The sequence below is a fragment of the Salmo salar genome, chromosome 16 (genome assembly GCF_965601325.2).
Source record: "Salmo salar chromosome 16, fSalSal1, whole genome shotgun sequence".
In the NCBI taxonomy this organism is placed as follows: domain Eukaryota; kingdom Metazoa; phylum Chordata; class Actinopteri; order Salmoniformes; family Salmonidae; genus Salmo; species Salmo salar.
The window spans coordinates 87,649,613-87,665,604 of NC_138306.1; the positions used below are offsets into that span (position 1 = coordinate 87,649,613).

Consider the following 15,992-nt stretch of genomic DNA (forward strand, 5'->3'; position numbering starts at 1 on the left):
CTGGCGTCGTGAGGGAGCTTGTTCCACCATTGGGGTGCCAGAGCAGCGAACAGTTTTGACTGGGCTGAGCGGGAACTGTGCTTCCGCAGAGGTAGGGAGGCGGGCAGGCCAGAGGTGGATGAACGCAGTGCCCTTGTTTGGGTGTAGGGCCTGATCAGAGCCTTATACCCCAATTACCACGACTACCGGCAAAACAGTTCGTCTTTCAATCACCCACGTGGGTATAACCAATGAGGAGATGGCACGTGGGTACCTGCTTCTATAAACCAATGAGGAGATGGGAGAGGCAGGACTTTCAGCGCAATCTGCGTCAGAAATAGAAAGGAGTTCAATTTTAGCCCTTGGCAACGCAGACGCTCGTTGGCGCACGCGAGCTGTGTGGGTGCAATAATTGAATAACATGGATTTCTAAATTTATTTTGCGGCGCACGCGACGTGTCCAGTCTGGTCAGCATGTAACTGGTGATTAAACTGGTGATTAAACACTCTTTGTAAGATAACACTGGTGATTAAACACTCTTTGAAAGATGGTAATACACTGGTGATATTAGCATGCGAAAGAACGCATGTAAATTCATACGACTTGCCTCTGCTCTCTAACCAAATAGTTCCCTTCTAAAAGCGGCTTCCAAGACACTTTTCCCCCAACAGCATTGAAGACCTTACTGCAATACAAATCATTGTTTTACACAGCTGTCGTTTACTTGAGTAAGCGGTAAAACATTTACAGAAAAATAAACAAAAGTTGCTGACCAAACGTTTGACAACTTGTCACAAGCATAGCCCATGGGTGTCGTCCATGGCAGAAACACTGGCTCGCTAACCGAGAGTTCCGGCTCGCTAACTTAAACCCCAATTCTCACATCCACACCAGCCACTATGTGACACGGGCTACGTGTATTTCTGTAATGCATAGAGGACACTAGTTGGTTGGTTGTTTATAACCATAGCTCCATGTAGGACAAAATGATGATGGACAAAGTGTGTGATGTTTGAAACCCTTATGCTTCCACAGGAGGCCCTAGGCCCCCCATGGTACCTCCAGGAGGCCGTTCCTCAGGCCCCAGACCGTTTGGTGGTGGGGGCCCCTCCTCTGGCCCTCCACGGTTCTCAGGGGCCCCAGCCTTTCCCCGGAGCAGCGCCCCCGACCTCCCCAGGGGACGGGCAGGCCCCCCACGACCAGAGACCCCTGGCGGACCCCCTCCCCCCGTCCCCAACACCCCACGGCCCAACCAGAGCATCCAGAGCCGAGGGACCCCGCCTGTTCCAGGAGGAGCCCGGATCCCCAGCTCAGCGCCGGCCCCTCCACTACCCAACATTGCAGGCAGACACCAAGGCCTGCCTCCTCCCCCTGGCCCTATAGTGGCCTCGTCTGGGCCAAAACCCTCCTTTGGGGCCCCTCCGGTTCCCAGTAGTGGACGTCCCCCTCTACCCCCAGCCCCCCACCCTGGCAGACCCTCGGAGGACCCCTGGCCCCCACCCCTGGGGGGCCACCGGTCCTCCATATCCAGAGATGGACCCCCACCGCCACCATCTTTCAACTCCAAGCCCCCCAGCGCGTCTTCCTCTCGGCCCTCCATCGGCGGTGGTGGAGCTCCCCCTCTCCCTCCTGGCAGACCGGGCCCTCCACTGCTGCCCCCAACGCCTGCGGGAGGAGACGAACACACCCCCAGACTACCACAGAGGAACCTTTCACTCAACTCGCCGGCGCCCCCACCTGGCCGTTCAGGGCCACTGCCACCCCCTCCCAGTGAGAGGCCGCCCCCTCTGGGTAAAAACCCCTCAGGACGGACGGGTAAGGATGCTGCTTCCTTCAGTCTCCCCTCAGGTCATATAATGATGACCACTGTCTCTTTTTGGGTTAGCTTAGCAACTACAAACATAGCTAACCTTTCTGTGGTCAGTTTGGTCAGACATCAGTACACCGTGTATGTGTTTTGAGACTGGATGGAAGGTAGTTTGTAGCTATGATGTGACCTATAGCGATGATATACATGATGCTATTATATAGAACTAGTGTTGTATTGAACTCTGTGGTGTAACCTCTTCTCTCCCAGGCCCGCTCCCTCCCCCTCCCTCCTCAGGTCCACGTGGAGGCAGTATAAGGTCATCTCCAGTCCCCTCACCTCCTAACCGCCCGGGAGCAGAGCCCTCCCGTGGGGGACACCGGCCCCCGCTCCCCCCAGACCGACCGGGAATAGGAGGCCCTCCTCCCCCACCTCCCCCCATGGGCAACGGCTTCCAGAACTCCCATCACCAACACGTTGGTGAGTGTAACGGAAGGAATTCATATGATGAGTAAACCTGCTTGAGACCTTACTCCCTAATGTGCCATTAGCTCCCATTGCTAATGACTTGGCTTCAGCTCAGTGGGCTAAAAGATTTGTGGTGCAGAGAAGACCCGTGTTTGAACCCATATAGGTCTTTAACTGACCCAGCTGAGCGTTGTGTTTTTCTCTGTGTCAGATGAGTGGGAGGCCCGGTTCCAGTTCCACCCTGTCTCAGACCTCCCTGTCCCAGAGCCTTACGTGTCCTGTCAGAAGACATACCCCAGCAAGTTGTCCAAGACTGACGGCAGAGGTAGGAACCAAGGGCTTTCCTCCCAGACCTGGGTCAAATGCACGTCAAATACTTCGAAATTCTTGCGCTGTGCTTCGAAAATAGCAAACTCCCAGCTAAATCAAGTGTTTCATATATGTATTGATTTGTCCCAAATCTGTTTCCTCCTTAAAGTTTCCAGCCTGCCTTCAGAGTATCTTCCTGTCCTTAACAGCCTGCTTGACATGTCCAACTTATTTTCCTCTTCTTTCCTGTCCAGGTTCGGATAAAAAGTCCAGGGGTGCACCCCCACTACCCCCTATCCCCAGGTGAAGGGGTCGTTTTTGGGATGCCTCCCTCCCTCCCTCCCTCCCTCCCTCCCTCCCTCCGAGTACATGGATGTAAGTATGTCACTCCCACTGCCTCTGTCTATGAGGCTTATAGCACCTCATGGATGGACCATATTTGCAGTGGGACTCACACAACCATGTGTTTCTGCCTGGAGTTGACAAAATATTCTCATTTAACGAACAGCACCCCAAACCAACCAAAGTCTCAACAGAGGCTTGTTTTATAGGCTATGCATTTGGTATTACTCCACTATGTAGTGTTGAAACTGTATACTTTTGTTATCATTTTTCACTGTCTTTTTTTTCAATTCCGGATTGTTATGAAGGATCTTTCTGAGATTTAAGGGAAACCGTCGTGTTGGATGCTGTGCCTGTCTTCACCAAAGGGCAACCCAACTATAGCATATCAGTTACATTATTCTAACCATCAAAGGGTACTTTTACATACAATTCATGTGCAGTTCATAGCATGTCGTGAACTTTTTGACACGGTAGAGACAAAATGGACGCTTGTGTGTTACAGTATACATTGATTGAACTTTAGGTGAAAATTGAATGTTTTCTTTTTGCCTTGAAAGAAAGAAAACCGTCACTCATGACAGTTTAATTTTGTATGATTTGAGTTGTTGGGAAGGACTCTGTTTTTATTTTCTAAGTTATGTATTTGAACATTTTTTTACTATACAGTTACAGTATTATTTTCTGCTTCTGTACTACTGCTCTGGGATGTCTCCGCTACTTGATATTAACATCAAGCTTGTCTCAGAACCACTTGCAGAGTGACAATCCAATATTTGACCTATGAAAGAAAATCATTAAAATGTATTAAAATGTTATACATGATCCTGAAGTTATGATCTGAATGAGCTTTCTCATAGAATTTGCAAGTGTTTAATGTATGCAAGGAGGATATGAATATGGATCAAAATATGCTGGCTGTATGCTGATGTGTGAGAAAGTGCTATGTTTGGCCTCAGTGTTTTCTCTGTTCTGTAAAGACGATAATATGCATTTCTGAATAGAGAATGGGGGGAATGGCATGAGTATGTGTGTTTGACCAAAGACAATCGGCTGCACTAGGACGTAGTCTCATCCCACAGAGGCAGTGTCTCAGATACAACTTGCATTCGAGACTACCTAGGACCAAACAGCCAGAAACATCCAGCAGAAATGGAACGTTTCAAAAAGAGGACCATTAAAGTTGTGTGTTAGTTCCTCCTCAGGTGACAGACATAATGAATGACGTTCCTCATGGGGACATTTTTCTTTCAGTCTTCTTTCAGAATTGATTCTGTCTCTTGTTCCCTAGTTATCTCTGTTAACCCAGAAGTAAAATATAGTGTGGTTTGGTCAGCTACACGCAGAAACTGCCCACGGGAGATTAGTTCCCTATGACATTTACAATGGTACTGCAGAGTGCTTTATGTACTTTGGCTTCAAGGGAACTTATATATATTTTTTAGAAGCATTCAACGGCTTTTGTTTCTGCCTTTTTGAGTGTATTTTCTTCCTGATGCTTTTCAATGTAAAACAAAACAAACTATTTCCAAATGGATTTTCTAAATAAAGCAAATAAAGTTGGAATTGAGAGTTCTTGTCTTCTCGTACAATATTAAAGGAAGTGAGTTGCTTCACCAACACTCTCAAGCTACACTATTTAGAATCTAATCAAATTTTTAGGGTGTTATGTAGCTAGTGGAGTATTCTAGGTTTGTATCTATTTTAAAGATGTCTAGTCTTAGCTAATTCATTGATTTATTGACCGGTCTTAACTCGCATTATACAGACCTCTAAGAGACCCTTACCAACTTGCGGTCGCTTTCCCACCCAATCAAAGCCGAGTATAGCTCCTCACAACAACACACTTTGGCGACAATTGGATGCCTGGCTTGTCACTCATAATTTAGGGCGTTGTTCAACAATTGCACCAAAGGACACAAATGAGAATTGTTAGTGCTATCTGGGATCCTTGGGACATAACCTTTACTCTAACCTTAACATTTTACATTTCAACTTCAACTGGGCAAAATCCCAAGGATTCCGAACAGCATGCATTTGTACTACGGTTAGCTAGCTGTCAACAGCAATAGATAGGACGAATTAGACTAACGTTATATAGCTACATTTTGATAAAAAACGACAAGCGCGTGTTAAATATGCAATATCTCGTCATCAGATGTGCAAGGTATGACGCTTTTATCTTGTTGTATTTTTAGCACGCGAGTTAGCTAACGTTAGATGTAACTGTTACTAGCACCGAATAGCATGCTAACTTTAGCTAGCTACAGTACCTAGCTCCAAATCCAATAATTGGCATCGTTCAAGACATCACGAGTTACACGTATAAAAGGTTACTCTGTCAATCCTCACATGCTGAAATCCCCCATGACTATTTTTGAAAGCAGTTTCAATGCACAGTTGGGAGTAGGCTAAAATGCACTATTATCTGTGGTGTGCATGTCGTCAGCACTGCACTCCTCGTAAATAGCTTTATATTGGTTCTTTTTGACAACAGATTCACCGCTTTCTCCCTCTCCTGTATAGGGTATTGGTAGGGCCAGGAGTTTTTCCTGTCATTTGGTCAGGAAACGCTATTGGTCCTTGGTATTACATGTGTTTTCTGACAACCATAAAACCATATGGCCTACCCTACTACTCACTGATTATTATTGTTTCAACAAGGGCATTGCGGATGTATCACCCAGAACTGGAGCCCAGCGTCACTGTTCTGTACTCTGATATCGAAAGATATTCCCATCTGTGAAGTAATTTAGTCCTCATACAACTATGGATACCTACGTAGCCATCCATGGCAAGAACATATCCCACAACCCCCTCTCCTCCAGCCAAGCCATGTCTATCGACAAGCTCTTCCCGGCTCTCCTGGAGTGTTTTGGGATCATCCTGTGTGGATACATCGCCGGTAGGACAGACATCATCACCTCCTGTCAAGCTAAAGGATTAGGGAACTTTGTGTCTAAATTCGCCCTTCTGGCGCTGCTCTTCAAGAACATGGTTGTGTTGGACTTTAATAATGTGATCTGGTCGTTCCTGTGGAGTTTCCTGATAGCCAAGGTGTCGGTGTTCGTCCAGGTGTGTGTTCTGACGCTAGCCGTGGCCAGTCCGGAGAGCAGGTACAGCAAGGCAGGACTCTACTCCATCTTCGCTACGCAGAGCAACGACTTCGCCCTGGGGTATCCCATTGGTGAGGAGAGTTGCCTTTTGGAATGTGATCATAGTACAATAGGGCTAGTTTATTTTCCTTTGGAAAGTTCAACCTCTTTCTCAAAACAGTCCCAGCCGTTCCACACACAGTGCATTCTGAAAGTATTCAGACCCCTTCCCTTTTTCCACATTGTTACTTTACAGCCTTATTCTAAAATGGATTACATAGTTTTTTCCGTCATCAATCTACACACAATACCCCAAAATGACAAAGCAAAAACGGGTTTAGACATTTTTGCAAATGTATATAAAAAAATATATATCACATTTCCATAAGTATTCACTCTTTACTCAGTTCTTTTATTGAAGCACCTTTGGCAGTGATTACAGTCTTCTTGGGTATGATGCTACAAGCTTGGCACACCTGTATTTGGGGAGTTTCTCCCATTCTTCTCTGCAGATCCTCTCAAGCTCTGTCAGGTTGGATGGGGAGTATCGCAGCACAGCTATTTTCAGGTCTCTCCAGAGATGTTCGATCGGGTTCAAGTCCGGGCTCTGGCTGGGTCACTCAAGGACATTCAGAGACTTGTCACTAAGCCACACCTGTGTAGTCTTGGCTGTGTGCTTAGGGTTGTTGTCCTGTTGGAAGGTGAACCTTCGCCCCAGTCTGAGGTCCTGAGTGCTCTGGAGCAGGTTTTCATCAAGGATCTGTCTGTGCTTTGCTCCGTTCATCTTTCCCTCAATCCTGACTAATCTCCCAGTCACTGCTGCTGAAAACATCCCCACAGCATGATGCTTCACCGTAGGGATGGTGCCAGGTTTCCTCCAGAAATGACGCTTGGTTTTTGCTCTGACATGCACTGTCAACTGGGACCTTTATATAGACAGGTGTGTGCCTTTCCAAGTTGTAGAAACAACTCAAGGATGATCAATGGAAACAGGATGCACCTGAGCTCAATTTACAGTCTCATAGCAAAGGGTCTGAATACTTATGTAAATAAGTTATTTCAGTTTTTTCTGTTTTATAAATTTGCAAACATTTCTCAACCTTTTTTCGCTTTGTCATTATGGGCTATTGTGTGTAGATGGATGAGGAAAACATTTCATTTTAATCTATTGTAGATTAAGGCTGTAATGTAACAAAATGTGGAAAAAGTGAAGGGGTCTGAATACTTTCCGAATACACTGTATTTGTTGGAACATCTGGGGGTCCCTGAGGAATGGTTTGGAAACCATACAATAACATCTGCCCCCCTGTTCCCGTCCCCCCCCGTCCCTGCTCCCTGCAGTGGACGCCCTGTACAGGAACACACATCCAGAGTACCTGCAGTACATCTACCTGGTGGCTCCTGTCTCCCTGATGCTCCTCAATCCCATAGGATTTGCCTTCTGTGAGGTCCAGAAGTGGAAGGACCACCCAGAGAGACAGCAGGGCAAGTTGCAGATCATCAGAGTGCTGCTGCTGCAGGTCATTTCATCTTGCTTTCTTCTGTGATCAATACTTTTTTTGTTTTGCAAATTACATTAAATGGTGCTTTATTCTTTATTGGACAAGGAACATATTTTACATTCAATAAAAGTTGTAAATACGTAGGATTTTGTAACAAAGAAATTAGAGTGAAAGGATCTGTGTATCTGTTAGCTAGCTGTGATAAGAATGGAAAAACATCTTAATATCACAGTGAATAATAAAGGCTAGAAAACATGGAGCCAGGGTGTGTCTTAGGGGGTTGGGTTAAAACATGGAGTCAGGGTGTGTCTTAGGGGGTTGGGTTAAAACATGGAGTCAGGGTGTGTCTTAGGGGGTTGGGTTAAAACATGGAGTCAGGGTGTGTCTTAGGGGGTTGGGTTAAAACATGGAGCCAGGGTGTGTCTTAGGGGGTTGGGTTAAAACATGGAGTCAGGGTGTGTCTTAGGGGGTTGGGTTAAAACATGGAGCCAGGGTGTGTCTTAGGGGGTTGGGTTAAAACATGGAGCCAGGGTGTGTCTTAGGGGGTTGGGTTAAAACATGGAGCCAGGGTGTGTCTTAGGGGGTTGGGTTAAAACATGGAGCCAGGGTGTGTCTTAGGGGGTTGGGTTAAAACATGGAGCCAGGGTGTGTCTTAGGGGGTTGGGTTAAAACATGGAGCCAGGGTGTGTCTTAGGGGGTTGGGTTAAAACATGGAGTCAGGGTGTGTCTTAGGGGGTTGGGTTAAAACATGGAGCCAGGGTGTGTCTTAGGGGGTTGGGTTAAAACATGGAGTCAGGGTGTGTCTTAGGGGGTTGGGTTAAAACATGGAGCCAGGGTGTGTCTTATGGGGTTGGGTTAAAACATGGAGTCAGGGTGTGTCTTAGGGGGTTGGGTTAAAACATGGAGCCAGGGTGTGTCTTAGGGGGTTGGGTTAAAACATGGAGCCAGGGTGTGTCTTAGGGGGTTGGGTTAAAACATGGAGCCAGGGTGTGTCTTAGGGGGTTGGGTTAAAACATGGTGTCAGGGTGTGTCTTAGGGGGTTGGGTTAAAACATGGAGCCAGGGTGTGTCTTAGGGGGTTGGGTTAAAACATGGTGTCAGGGTGTGTCTTAGGGGGTTGGGTTAAAACATGGAGCCAGGGTGTGTCTTAGGGGGTTGGGTTAAAACATGGTGTCAGGGTGTGTCTTAGGGGGTTGGGTTAAAACATGGCGTCAGGGTGTGTCTTAGGGGGTTGGGTTAAAACATGGCGTCAGGGTGTGTCTTAGGGGGTTGGGTTAAAACATGGAGTCAGGGTGTGTCTTAGGGGGTTGGGTTAAAACATGGAGTCAGGGTGTGTCTTAGGGGGTTGGGTTAAAACATGGAGTCAGGGTGTGTCTTAGGGGGTTGGGTTAAAACATGGAGTCAGGGTGTGTCTTAGGGGGTTGGGTTAAAACATGGAGCCAGGGTGTGTCTTAGGGGGTTGGGTTAAAACATGGAGTCAGGGTGTGTCTTAGGGGGTTGGGTTAAAACATGGAGCCAGGGTGTGTCTTAGGGGGTTGGGTTAAAACATGGAGCCAGGGTGTGTCTTAGGGGGTTGGGTTAAAACATGGAGCCAGGGTGTGTCTTAGGGGGTTGGGTTAAAACATGGAGCCAGGGTGTGTCTTAGGGGGTTGGGTTAAAACATGGAGCCAGGGTGTGTCTTAGGGGGTTGGGTTAAAACATGGAGCCAGGGTGTGTCTTAGGGGGTTGGGTTAAAACATGGAGTCAGGGTGTGTCTTAGGGGGTTGGGTTAAAACATGGAGCCAGGGTGTGTCTTAGGGGGTTGGGTTAAAACATGGAGTCAGGGTGTGTCTTAGGGGGTTGGGTTAAAACATGGAGCCAGGGTGTGTCTTATGGGGTTGGGTTAAAACATGGAGTCAGGGTGTGTCTTAGGGGGTTGGGTTAAAACATGGAGCCAGGGTGTGTCTTAGGGGGTTGGGTTAAAACATGGAGCCAGGGTGTGTCTTAGGGGGTTGGGTTAAAACATGGAGCCAGGGTGTGTCTTAGGGGGTTGGGTTAAAACATGGTGTCAGGGTGTGTCTTAGGGGGTTGGGTTAAAACATGGAGCCAGGGTGTGTCTTAGGGGGTTGGGTTAAAACATGGTGTCAGGGTGTGTCTTAGGGGGTTGGGTTAAAACATGGAGCCAGGGTGTGTCTTAGGGGGTTGGGTTAAAACATGGTGTCAGGGTGTGTCTTAGGGGGTTGGGTTAAAACATGGCGTCAGGGTGTGTCTTAGGGGGTTGGGTTAAAACATGGCGTCAGGGTGTGTCTTAGGGGGTTGGGTTAAAACATGGAGTCAGGGTGTGTCTTAGGGGGTTGGGTTAAAACATGGAGTCAGGGTGTGTCTTAGGGGGTTGGGTTAAAACATGGCGTCAGGGTGTGTCTTAGGGGGTTGGGTTAAAACATGGAGTCAGGGTGTGTCTTAGGGGGTTGGGTTAAAACATGGCGTCAGGGTGTGTCTTAGGGGGTTGGGTTAAAACATGGAGTCAGGGTGTGTCTTAGGGGGTTGGGTTAAAACATGGCGTCAGGGTGTGTCTTAGGGGGTTGGGTTAAAACATGGTGTCAGGGTGTGTCTTAGGGGGTTGGGTTAAAACATGGAGTCAGGGTGTGTCTTAGGGGGTTGGGTTAAAACATGGCGTCAGGGTGTGTCTTAGGGGGTTGGGTTAAAACATGGCGTCAGGGTGTGTCTTAGGGGGTTGGGTTAAAACATGGCGTCAGGGTGTGTCTTAGGGGGTTGGGTTAAAACATGGTGTCAGGGTGTGTCTTAGGGGGTTGGGTTAAAACATGGAGTCAGGGTGTGTCTTAGGGGGTTGGGTTAAAACATGGAGTCAGGGTGTGTCTTAGGGGGTTGGGTTAAAACATGGAGTCAGGGTGTGTCTTAGGGGGTTGGGTTAAAACATGGAGTCAGGGTGTGTCTTAGGGGGTTGGGTTAAAACATGGAGCCAGGGTGTGTCTTAGGGGGTTGGGTTAAAACATGGTGTCAGGGTGTGTCTTAGGGGGTTGGGTTAAAACATGGAGTCAGGGTGTGTCTTAGGGGGTTGGGTTAAAACATGGCGTCAGGGTGTGTCTTAGGGGGTTGGGTTAACAGCAATAAGACACATTTTTGTGGACTGTAAGGAAAGTGGACAGTAAAGTATTCTTCTATACGGTGGTGGTCATCGTGTCCCACTTTTCTTCAAACCTATTTTATAGGTACTGAAGAACCCGATAGTGTTCATGGTGGTGGTCGGGATCGTGTCCCACTTTGTCCTGGGCCAGAGGATCCCTGCTGTGATGGAGGAGTTTGTGGACGGCCTGGCCAACTCCTTCGGAGGAGCAGCTCTCTTCTACCTGGGACTATCTATGGTGGGACAGCGTGTCCACATGTCCTGCCTGGTTAAATAGACAGTGTGTCCACATGTCCTGCCTGGTTAAATAGACAGCGTGTCCATATGTCCTGCCTGGTTAAATAGACAGCGTGTCCACATGTCCTGCCTGGTTAAATAGACAGCGTGTCCACATGTCCTGCCTGGTTATATAGACAGCATGTCCACATGTCCTGCCTGGTTAAATAGACAGTGTGTCCACATGTCCTGCCTGGTTAAATAGACAGCGTGTCCACATGTCCTGCCTGGTTAAATAGACAGCGTGTCCACATGTCCTGCCTGGTTAAATAGACAGCGTGTCCACATGTCCTGCCTGGTTAAATAGACAGCGTGTCCACATGTCCTGCCTGGTTATATAGACAGCATGTCCACATGTCCTGCCTGGTTAAATAGACAGCGTGTCCACATGTCCTGCCTGGTTAAATAGACAGCGTGTCCACATGTCCTGCCTGGTTATATAGACAGCGTGTCCACATGTCCTGCCTGGTTAAATAGACAGCGTGTCCACATGTCCTGCCTGGTTAAATAGACAGCGTGTCCACATGTCCTGCCTGGTTATATAGACAGCGTGTCCACATGTCCTGCCTGGTTAAATAGACAGCGTGTCCACATGTCCTGCCTGGTTAAATAGACAGCGTGTCCACATGTCCTGCCTGGTTAAATAGACAGCGTGTCCACATGTCCTGCCTGGTTAAATAGACAGCGTGTCCACATGTCCTGCCTGGTTAAATAGACAGCGTGTCCACATGTCCTGCCTGGTTAAATAGACAGCGTGTCCACATGTCCTGCCTGGTTAAATAGACAGCGTGTCCACATGTCCTGCCTGGTTAAATAGACAGCGTGTCCACATGTCCTGCCTGGTTAAATAGACAGCGTGTCCACATGTCCTGCCTGGTTATATAGACAGCGTGTCCACATGTCCTGCCTGGTTAAATAGGCGGCGTGTCCACATTCTGTGTGGAACACATGTGGAGAATGTTTCTAATGCTCATGTTATGCCAATAATGTTGTGATCAGTCATGAATATTGTTATTTATTGTTCCTAATATCATCACATCATACTCTGGTATGTTGTCCTCTGATGAGGTTTTATTAATGTGATACAAATGTCTTTGAGCATTAACAAGCAGGGTTAGTGAGTTTTTGCACTTATCACTGATGCTCTTGTTTAAATGACTCCTCACATATGAATTCTGTTGTTGTTGTGTGACTTTAAGCAGGAAGTGACCCCGCTGTGTATGATGATGATCCTTTGCAGAGTCTACCTTAAACACTTTGTTTCTCCAGATAATTGATGTCAAGTGACTGAGGTGCTGTGGGTTCAGCCTGACTGCCTCAGCCTTGTAGGATGAGTGGCTGTGTGTATTATTATTTGTTGAATGTGGTATATTCATTGAAAATCACTGATGCTATGGGCTGTCTACCTCAATGCTGCTGCATGACAAGCATGTGAGAAGAACACACATCTGCTTGTGTTACTGGGTGACTGGGTGACTGACTGACTGGCTGCATGACTGGCTGACTGACTGGCTGGGTGACTGACTGGCTGCATGGCTGGGTGACTGACTGGCTGCATGACTGGGTGACTGGCTGACTGGGTGACTGACTGGGTGACTGACTGACTGGGTGACTGACTGACTGCATGACTGGGTGACTGACTGGGTGACTGACTGACTGCATGACTGGGTGACTGACTGGCTGCATGACTGGGTGACTGGCTGCGTGACTGACTGACTGCGTGACTGACTGACTGACTGGCTGCGTGACTGACTGACTGGCTGCGTGACTGACTGGCTGCGTGACTGACTGACTGACTGGCTGGGTGACTGACTGGCTGGGTGACTGACTGGCTGGGTGACTGACTGACTGGGTGACTGACTGGGTGACTGACTGGCTGACTGGGTGACTGACTGGCTGACTGGGTGACTGACTGGCTGACTGGGTGACTGACTGGCAGGGTGACTGACTGGCTGGGTGACTGACTGACTGGGTGGCTGACTGACTGGGTGGCTGGGTGACTGACTGACTGACTGGCTGGGTGACTGACTGACTGACTGGCTGGGTGACTGACTGACTGGGTGACTGACTGACTGACTGACTGATTGACTGGGGTGGCTGGCTGGGTGACTGACTGACTGGGTGACTGGCTGGGTGACTGGCTGGGTGACTGACTGACTGACTGACTGGGGTGGCTGGCTGCGTGACTGACTGACTGACTGACTGACTGACTGACTGACTTGTACATGTCAAGCAGGGTTGCATAATGGCTATATCATTACCTCTAACTACGGTCAAAATAAACTATGTGAATAACAAACCCATGATGTCTATGTCAAACAAACAAATCAAAAGCTTTTAATTGTTGATTTGATGAAACAAGACTAGTGTTCAGCTGTAAAAGACAGCTTTATGGAAGCAGAGAAAGGCCTGTGGTTTACACTACAGTACTGAGGCACCAGATGTACTGTTTCCCTGTATGGCCTGGTTTACACTACAGTACTGAGGCACCAGATGTACTGTTACCCTGTATGGCCTGGTTTACACTACAGTACTGAGGCACCAGATGTACTGTTACCCTGTATGGCCTGGTTTACACTACAGTACTGAGGCACCAGATGTACTGTTACCCTGTATGGCCTGGTTTACACTACAGTACTGAGGCACCAGATGTACTGTTACCCTGTATGGCCTGGTTTACACTACAGTACTGAGGCACCAGATGTACTGTTACCCTGTATGGCCTGGTTTACACTACAGTACTGAGGCACCAGATGTACTGTTACCCTGTATGGCCTGGTTTACACTACAGTACTGAGGCACCAGATGTACTGTTACCCTGTATGGCCTGGTTTACACTACAGTACTGAGGCACCAGATGTACTGTTACCCTGTATGGCCTGGTTTACACTACAGTACTAAGGCACCAGATGTACTGTTACCCTGTATGGCCTGGTTTACACTACAGTACTGAGGCACCAGATGTACTGTTACCCTGTATGGCCTGTGGTTTACACTACAGTACTGGGGCACCAGATGTACTGTTACCCTGTATGGCCTGGTTTACACTACAGTACTGAGGCACCAGATGTACTGTTACCCTGTATGGCCTGGTTTACACTACAGTACTGAGACACCAGATGTACTGTTACCCTGTATGGCCTGGTTTACACTACAGTACTGAGGCACCAGATGTACTGTTACCCTGTATGGCCTGGTTTACACTACAGTACTGAGGCACCAGATGTACTGTTTCCCTGTATGGCCTGGTTTACACTACAGTACTGAGGCACCAGATGTACTGTTACCCTGTATGGCCTGGTTTACACTACAGTACTGAGACACCAGATGTACTGTTTCCCTGTATGGCCTGGTTTACACTACAGTACTGAGGCACCAGATGTACTGTTACCCTGTATGGCCTGGTTTACACTACAGTACTAAGGCACCAGATGTACTGTTACCCTGTATGATTCCAGGTGATGTCACAAGATGAGGTGCTGTTCCTTTACCCTGTATCCCATGATGGACTGCTATTATTGGGAGTGACACGTTCCACAGCTAGCAGGAAGTAAGACAACACAGAATGAAAACACCACCAGTTGGGTGTACAATAACTTCCCTCACAACACCACTCATGATGTCCTCTCTGTTAAAGCGTTGGAAACCTAAATCTAGCTGCATTCTACTGTGTATAGATTAGGCTACTGGTGAAAATCAATAGTACATTTACAAAAACAAATGATTTACCTTAACTTCACACATTTTCTGAATCGGTGCTCATGGTCACAGTCACAGACAGTTCAAAGTGCATCCGTCTCAAATAGTCATTCAGATTCCCATGTAAAATGGCTTTTTAACCTCCCTGGGCTACCCTAGTCTACAGCCAGTGGAATCGCGTGGCGCGAAATACAAATACCTCAAAAATGCTATAACTTCAATTTCTCAAACATATGACTATTTTACACCATTTTAAAGACAAGACTCTCGTTAATCTAACCACATTGTCCGATTTCAAAAAGGCTTTACAGCGAAAGCAAAACATTAGATTATGTCAGGAGAGTACCCTGCCAAAAATAATCACACAGCCATTTTCAAAGCAAGCATATATGTCACAAAAACCAAAACCACAGCTAAATGCAGCACTAACCTTTGATGATCTTCATCAGATGACACTCCTAGGACATTATGTTATACAATACATGGATGTTTTGTTCAATCAAGTTCAAATTTATATCAAAAAACAGCTTTTTACATTAGCATGTGATGTTCAGAACTAGCATACCCATCAAACTTCTGTGAATTTACTAAATTACTCACGATAAACGTTCACAAAATACATAACAGTTATTTTAAGAATTATAGATACAGAACTCCTCTATGCAATCGCGGTGTCAGATTTTAAAATAGCTTTTCGGCGAAAGCACATTTTGCAATATTCTGAGTACATAGCTCGGCTAGCTATTTTGACACCCACCGCTCGCTAAACTCAGAATTACTATTAGAAAAATTGGATTACCTTTGCTGTTCTTCGTCAGAATGCACTCCCAGGACTTCTACTTCAACAACAAATGTTGTTTTGGTTCCAAATAATCCATAGTTATATTCAAATAGCTCCGTTTTGTTCGTGCGTTCAGGTCACTATCCGAAGGGTGATGCGCATTTCGTGACAAAAAAACCCAAAATATTCCATTACCGTACTTAGAGGCATGTCAAACGCTGTTTAAAATCAATTTTTATGCTATTTTTTCTCGTAAAATAGCGATAATATTCCAACCGGGCAACGTTGTATTTATTCAAAGGCTGAAATAAAAAAAAATTGAATTCTCGTGACCGCGCATCTCCAGTGTCACTGTCCCCAGGCTGACCACTCACAAACTCGCCTGCTGTTCTTCGCCCAGAGACAGCAGACACCCCATTCCACTTTCTGGCGGCTTTAGAGAGCCAATGGGAGCCTTAGAAAGTGTCACGTTACAGCACAGATATTGTATTTTCGATAGAGATGCAACAGAAGGACAACAAATTGTCAGACAGGGCATTTCCTGTATGGAATCTTCTCAGGTTTTGGCCTGCCATATGAGTTCTGTTATAGTCACAGACACCATTCAAAC

The 15,992-nt window shown here is 47.0% G+C and overlaps 2 protein-coding genes across 5 annotated transcripts in view; both read left to right on the plus strand.

Moving 5' to 3' along the window:
- Positions 1–4,478, plus strand: part of LOC106592365 (WAS/WASL-interacting protein family member 1) — a 31,294-nt gene extending 26,816 nt beyond the window's left edge. For all 3 annotated transcript variants that reach the window (XM_045698346.2, XM_082963142.1, XM_082963143.1), the window contains exons 5-8: positions 1,016–1,795; positions 2,058–2,267; positions 2,467–2,580; positions 2,819–4,478. In XM_045698346.2, coding sequence (XP_045554302.2) covers positions 1,016–1,795; positions 2,058–2,267; positions 2,467–2,580; positions 2,819–2,871 — 1,157 coding nt within the window. In that variant the 3' untranslated portion in view covers positions 2,872–4,478. The remainder of the gene's footprint in view (positions 1–1,015; positions 1,796–2,057; positions 2,268–2,466; positions 2,581–2,818) is intronic.
- Positions 4,479–4,808: 330 nt separating this feature from the next.
- On the plus strand, positions 4,809–13,201 carry LOC106594395 (lysosomal cholesterol signaling protein). 2 transcript variants are annotated; one of them, XM_045698349.2, is made up of 4 exons: positions 4,809–5,073; positions 5,571–6,093; positions 7,343–7,521; positions 10,712–13,201. In XM_045698349.2, exons 2-4 carry the CDS (start codon positions 5,676–5,678, stop codon positions 10,901–10,903), a joined length of 789 nt encoding a protein of 262 aa, XP_045554305.1. In that variant the 5' UTR covers positions 4,809–5,073; positions 5,571–5,675; the 3' UTR covers positions 10,904–13,201. The 2 variants fall into 2 exon arrangements, with proteins under 2 accessions (XP_045554305.1, XP_045554303.1); XM_045698347.2 differs by having other exon boundaries at positions 4,809–6,093.
- Positions 13,202–15,992: the final 2,791 nt, after the last annotated feature.

Coding starts and splice junctions, on each gene's coding strand:
- LOC106594395 (XM_045698347.2), top strand. CDS start 5,676: ATGGATACCTACGTAGCCATCCATGGCAAGAACATATCCCACAACCCC. Junction 6,094..7,342: donor CGCCCTGGGGTATCCCATTG/GTGAGGAGAGTT, acceptor TGCTCCCTGCAG/TGGACGCCCTGTACAGGAAC. Junction 7,522..10,711: donor TCAGAGTGCTGCTGCTGCAG/GTCATTTCATCT, acceptor CCTATTTTATAG/GTACTGAAGAACCCGATAGT.